This window comes from Gavia stellata, chromosome 37, assembly GCF_030936135.1.
Source record: "Gavia stellata isolate bGavSte3 chromosome 37, bGavSte3.hap2, whole genome shotgun sequence".
In the NCBI taxonomy this organism is placed as follows: Eukaryota; Metazoa; Chordata; class Aves; order Gaviiformes; family Gaviidae; genus Gavia; species Gavia stellata.
This window is the reverse complement of record NC_082630.1, coordinates 1,391,251-1,397,250: the sequence shown is the minus strand read 5'-3', so window position 1 is coordinate 1,397,250 and position 6,000 is coordinate 1,391,251. Positions and strand designations below refer to the sequence as shown.

Sequence of the window (6,000 nt, the reverse complement as noted above, 5' to 3'; positions counted from 1 at the left end):
GAGGTGGCTCTGCCCTTTTCTGATTTCTCTGCTGCTTTGAATATCCTTGTGCTCTCCAGAGACTTCTCTCTTCGTGGTTTCCTAACCAGTACTTTCTCCCGGCCTTTTGGTGTTCCTTCAGCATCTCCTGCTCTGGATTCTGTCCTTTGGGGAGACTTGGTTGAACTCATCCACACAGCCAAATGCAGCTCTCATCCCTTCTCTTGATAATGTTACTTGGGATCTGTGCTCACTTGCTGTCCTTTGCTTTCCATCTACCTTCCTCACCTCCAGGCCAGGCAGGTGAGTTCAGGTGTGGCTGCCTCTGGAGAATACAGGGTGGGGAGGAGATTGCCATCAGTGCAGTCCAGCGGGCTGTGTCCTTGCCCCATGGCCTGTCTCCAGACCTCCTCCAGATCATTCCAGACATACAGAAACCCTACGGAACATGTCCTTGCCCACAGGGATAGTTTCTACTATTGCTCTACCATAATCTTTGTCCATGCCTTGAGCTAAGAAATCTTAAATTCTTTCCCAACCTTTACTCTGACTGGATTTTCCTGTTCTTCCTGTACATGCTTTCTTCGTAGAACCACACGGAGTTACTGGCTGCTAAGAAATCCTGTGGCAGCACATTCCCTAAGCTGTTTTGCATTGTTCGGGTGAAGTACTTGGTGGCAACAGATGGTAGAATTTCACCCTGGTTTGCTTATGAGACCAGCAGAAGTACGGTTTGTAGCGCGCCCTTGCCTCAACAAACTCCCATCAAGTCCACCAGAATTCAACCATGGCATTTGGGGCTAATTTGGAATTCAGAATGGATGCTATGCATTGATTTTTGTGAGTGGGCAAATTTCTGAGGCAGCACTCATCTCTTTCAATAGGTAAGACGGCAAATACTGATCCCAAATGGGAGAACCAATTCATATTCTATAAATTATGTACTAGCAGCACAGAGGACATTACACTAAAAAAAATATCTGATATGATGGGAGTGACCAAACAAGCACCTGTTTATGCTCGTACATAGTTAAGGAAGAGAAGCCTTTAGAAATGCTGAGAATAGCTTAAGGTCGCCACAGGAAAATACCTGCTTGTCTTCTTTCTAGCACAGAGAAAAAGCCCACTGGTATTAAGACCCACGCCACGAAGACAGACTTTCAAGTAATTTTCCTGAGTCGTCCTTCTCAGTAATAAACTTCACCCAGAGGCATCTCAGAGGATTTATGATGCCTGAGTCCACTTTCCTTGTATCAAAGCCTGTTGGGCAGCTTGCAGTTCCCTCTTCACAGGACTGCATTGTCACTCCCAAGGAGCCCCATACAGCCTTTGCAGAGCCTGCTTTTGGAGCGACCACCATTCATGACATGTCACCAGGCACAGCTCCTAACACATGGCTAACAATCCCCAATCGCAGCATTCAGTCTTCCCAATGAGACGCTGGAAACGAAACAAAATCAGAGGGACAAGAACAGTCTCCTTTGCTTTTCAAAGCATGCAAGAGAACAACCGGTCTTTCCAAAAGCCTGGCTGAAAATTTTAGCAGTTATGACCTGGTTGAGAGAAGATCTCTAAAAGGTCTCAAATGTTAGGAGAAGCTTCCAGAGACATAACAAAGCACATATCAGCACATTACACAGCACTTTCTGCTAGCTATCCGTAACTGCTGAGATAGTTGAGGCTTGTATTTTCACAATTGCTTCCTCCTTTTTGGTCCACTGCCTTGTCTTTGCTCCTGGGATTAATTCATTCATGTATTTCTCTTGAATCTCCATGTTCCATCAGGCACAGGATCAGTCAGCAGCAAGTCAGAAGAAATGGATGCAAGACAGCTGAGATCAATTGTCCCAAGAGCCATTTTCCAGGAACTGCTTCACTTTTTCACTTTACAGGAACACAGAAGGTACCCTGATAGATCAACCCAGCAGCCGCAGTGGCAGTGGGAGACAGAAGACATGAGCATGGCTGCTTTCTGCAGGGCTGCTTTCTGTCCTGCTCCGCAATGGCATGGACAGTGCAGTCACCGGCTATTGCTGATACTGGAGGGGATGTTTTGTTTGTTCTTTATTTGCCACCATTTGTTTCCAGTACAGAATCCCCACACTGCTAGGGAAGCTCTGTAGCAAGTTAGCCTTGCCTGTGTGTGTCTGTAGAGATCAGCAGATGAGGATGTGCTTTTCAAAGTGGTATCATAACCTCCCCAGAAAGGCCACAGAGCTAATGGGAGGGGGACAATCACATCTGAAACTTTGATAAGGCTGCCTTCCGCTTCAGAAAAAGTTTTGGAAGACAAAATAGTGGAAGGTGATGATCTCTGACCATTCAGGGACCAAGACTATGATTATCTGTGTCATCTCAGTGCTCCATTCCTGTCCTCGCTGGTGATGATCTCTGACCATTCAGGGACCAAGACTATGGTTATCTGTGTCATCTCAGTGCTCCATTCCTGTCCTCGCTGCTGATGATCTCTGACCATTCAGGGACCAAGACTATGGTTATCTGTGTCATCTCAGTGCTCCATTCCTGTCCTCGCTGCTGAGTCTGACAGGGCTACTGCTAGTTTTGCCTCTCTCTGCATCCTTCTCTCAGCCACGCCATTTCTCCACGCTCGGGTGTGTGCTGTAGCTTAGCCTCTAGCCCCGGGCAGGGTCTCACAGCCCCTCCGGGCCCATGCGGACCAGGTGGTGTCCTTCCAGCCGCACGCGCCCTGCTTCCCCGTGTCCCACCGGCTCTCCATGCGGAAGCAGTTTAAGGATGCCAGGCTCATTCCCCCGCTGCCCCTTGGGAGCGGCAGCTCAGCAGGCCGGGCGTCCGTTCCAGGTGCGGGGTGCCAACGTGTCCAGCCACCCCAAGTTTCCACCACAGCGGCCCCCGCAGCGGGACACGGCTCCTCACACCGCACCTCAGGGCCCTGCGCGCCCTGACGCGCCCCCGCCTCGCCCTGAGCTCCCCGCCCGTTGTGCCCCGGCAGCCCCAGGAGGGCCGATGCCCCGCTGCGCCCCGTCGCTCCCCCAGCCGGCAGGGCCACCTGCCCGCTCCACCCCTGCTCCCACGCCCAGGAGAGCGGGGCACCCCGCGCCTCAAGCCGCCCCGGCCGCACACGGACACCCGGCCGCCGCCGCCCCTCGCCCGCGCGTCGGGGCCCCGCCTCCGGCCGCCGACAAAATGGCGGCCGGCGCTTTTGCCCTCAGTAAAGATGGCACCGTGGTCCCTCTGAAGTGCTGGCAAGCGGTGCCTTCGTCGCGAGCCCTCTCCGGAGGCGGGGATTGGCGGGGGCAGCGGCGGGGCGGGGCGGGGCGGGGCGGGGCGCGGCGCAGGGCGAGCGGCGGCTGTGCGCGGCGCCGCTCCTGCCGTCTCCGCCGCCCCGGGCCGCCGCCGCCGCCGCCCCGGCATGAGGAAGCGCAACGAGTCGGTCACGGTGGAGCATGAGCGCGCCGCCGCCGCGCCCGCGCCCCTCGACAAGGGCTGCAGCCTGAGGCACAGCCTGCGCCTGCCCGCCGCCGCCGCCGCCGCCGACACGGGCATGAAGCGACCGCTGGGCAGGTGAGCGCCGCCGCGGTGCCGTCCCTGCGCCGGGCTTTGCTGCCGCCGCGGTGCCGTCCCTGCGCCGGGCTTTGCTGCCGCCGCGGCCCCAGCCCCGGCCGAGCCCGCCGCCCCGCGCCGGAGGGACCCCCGGCCTCGGCCCCCCCCGCCAGCGGCGGGGCCTGCGGCCGCGGCACCGTCTGCCCCGCTCGGCAGCGGGGCCCGCCGGGGAGCGGGGCCTCGGGCACCTCCTCGGCCTGGGGGCGGCGGGGCGGTTCCGCAAGGGGAGGGGAGGGCCTCCCCCCTCCCGCGGCCGGCGAGCCCCCGGGGGCGGCCGGGCCGGTGGGAATTCGGGAAGTTTCCCGCCTCGGTTGCGCTTCCCGGGCTTTCCTGTGCCGGGTGAGCGCGTGCCGTCCCCTGGGGTGCTTCCGAGTTGTGGGCACAAATAGCCGGTTGGGGAGCGGGGTGGCAGCGGGTCCTGCAGAGGCAGCTCGGGGCAGCGAAGGAAGGGTTGGGCGTTCGCAGCCGAGCGTGGCTTCGCCCACCCGCCTTTGGCGCGGGCAGGTGGTCACCCCAGGAGAACGGCGGGCACAAAGTCCTCGTCAGCGGCGAGCATCTGTGGAGGAGCGGGGCCTGCAGGTGGGATGTCTTTTTTCTTCGGAAGAGGCCGGCGCCTGTCGAAGTGGTCTCCTTCCTGTAGAAGAATCAGAATTTAGGTGTCAGTGGGAGAAGCTTGTCTGCGTGGCTCCGTTGAAGAGAGTTTAGCTGTGGCTTTTGGCTGGCTGTGTTAACGTTTTAAACATTTCGTCCCTGTTTAAGCTGGGAAAATGTTTGCGTTCCTCTGCAAAAAAAAAAAAAACCAAACCCTGTAGCGACAGAAGGCGCTTATAAGCTGGAACCTTCTTCGTGCAAGATTTCAGGGGGTTGTAACGTGCAGCGAAGACCGACTCGTGGTTGCAGAGGGCTAGGGAGGAAAAGACGCAACCTTTTAGTTTCATCTACAGCAGTAGAGTGCCTTGCTTTGACTGCGTTTCCTAAGTGTGAAGAATATTTAATGCTCAAAACAGCGGTGTGGTTTGGGTGGCTGAAGCCAAATTGCTGTGCTTCAGGAATACAGCAGCCTGTTAAAAAAAAAAAAGTGCTTATCAGTGGATTTCTAGAAAACAAGCCAACGTGGCTGTTTCTCTGGGAAATTTTCTGAGAGTTTTTCTCTTCTCATAGACAAAATCAACATTTGAAATAACTTTTTCCTGTTCATGACATGGATTTTTGTCATGTTCAAAGGCAGAGGCTTTAAAATGTTATTTCTTTTATTGGGTAATGGCTATTCAATTTTACGCCCTGGAGGTAAACCTTTGGGATGTTGTCAGCACTCTGTTCGTGTTACAACAAGCTTTTGGTAATTGAAAATGGCGCTGGGTTGATCTCTCCGTTTCAATGACTGCAGTAGATCAGACTCTGTCAGCGCTCTGCTTTTTTTCAATATTTACAAACTCAGCGTATTTATTCCATTTCTCCAAATGGATGACTTTTAAGACCAGTGGTAATCAAATGATGGCTTATTAACTTCTTCAACATTATAAATGGCATTCAAGTACTTTTTCCTGACGTGGAAATGCTCCTTCAGTGATGAGCGTTGGGCAAGCCCTAAGAGCACGTGGCGCAGGCTGTTGGCTTGGTCTGACCGGCAGGTACTTGGTGGAAACCAGCCGTAGGACAGCTATTAGATACATAGTACTGTAAGAGGAAAACGCATCCATCTGTGACAAGTTTTCCTGTATTTATTTCTCCCTTTGCGCCTTTAAAAGTGGTCAGCAGGCAAATTGTTGTCGCTTTCCTCCACGTTGAGCCTTTGAAGCCTGTTTCAAAAATCCCTGAAATCCTACGTGTGTTTTGGACGGGGGTTTTTTTTTGGGGGGGGGGGTGTCAGGTACTGTATTCTGTACAGCAGTGTTTCTCAAACTCTTAACGTTGTAGGAAAGCCTTATTTGTTTGGAACTTGCTTCCCCTTTTCCACAGGTCAAGAAACTTTTTATTTTTTTTAAAAAAAGAGTCCTATAGATTATCCTGTGCAGTGTTGCCAAAATGGCGTGTGTTTGAGTAAAAGCGCGAAGTGGAACAATCGCTCACTTCTGTTTCTTTTCTGCTGTCCTGGCTTGGGTTGTCTGCCTTTCTTACTGACTTTCCACGGACCTCCTTTGACTTCCTCACTGTGTCTTGCCTGCAGACCGCTGTCTTGAAGGCTTGCATCTGGGTCTGCCAACACCCTCCAGTTACGTTTTCTACAGGATAACAAATACTCTGCTGAAGTGTGAATCTGAGCTTGCAGGAAGGGGAGGTCCAGGCAGGAGAAGGTATGATGCCCAGAGATAAGGTTGTTGTCCAGAACAACCGCCCTGAGTCAGGTCGGGCAGCTTTCTAGCTCTCTATCCCACCTTCGGCGGTGGGTATTTGAGGAAGAACATGAGGAGGGTACATATACAGTGGACCTCCCTTGGG

At 53.9% G+C, this 6,000-nt stretch overlaps 1 protein-coding gene across 1 annotated transcript in view; it reads left to right on the top strand.

The window, feature by feature from the left end:
* Positions 1–3,370: 3,370 nt before the first annotated feature.
* ABHD12 (abhydrolase domain containing 12, lysophospholipase) overlaps positions 3,371–6,000 on the top strand; it is a 49,460-nt gene continuing 46,830 nt past the window's right edge. The window contains exon 1 of the mRNA XM_059832959.1: positions 3,371–3,522. Coding sequence (XP_059688942.1) covers positions 3,371–3,522 — 152 coding nt within the window. The remainder of the gene's footprint in view (positions 3,523–6,000) is intronic.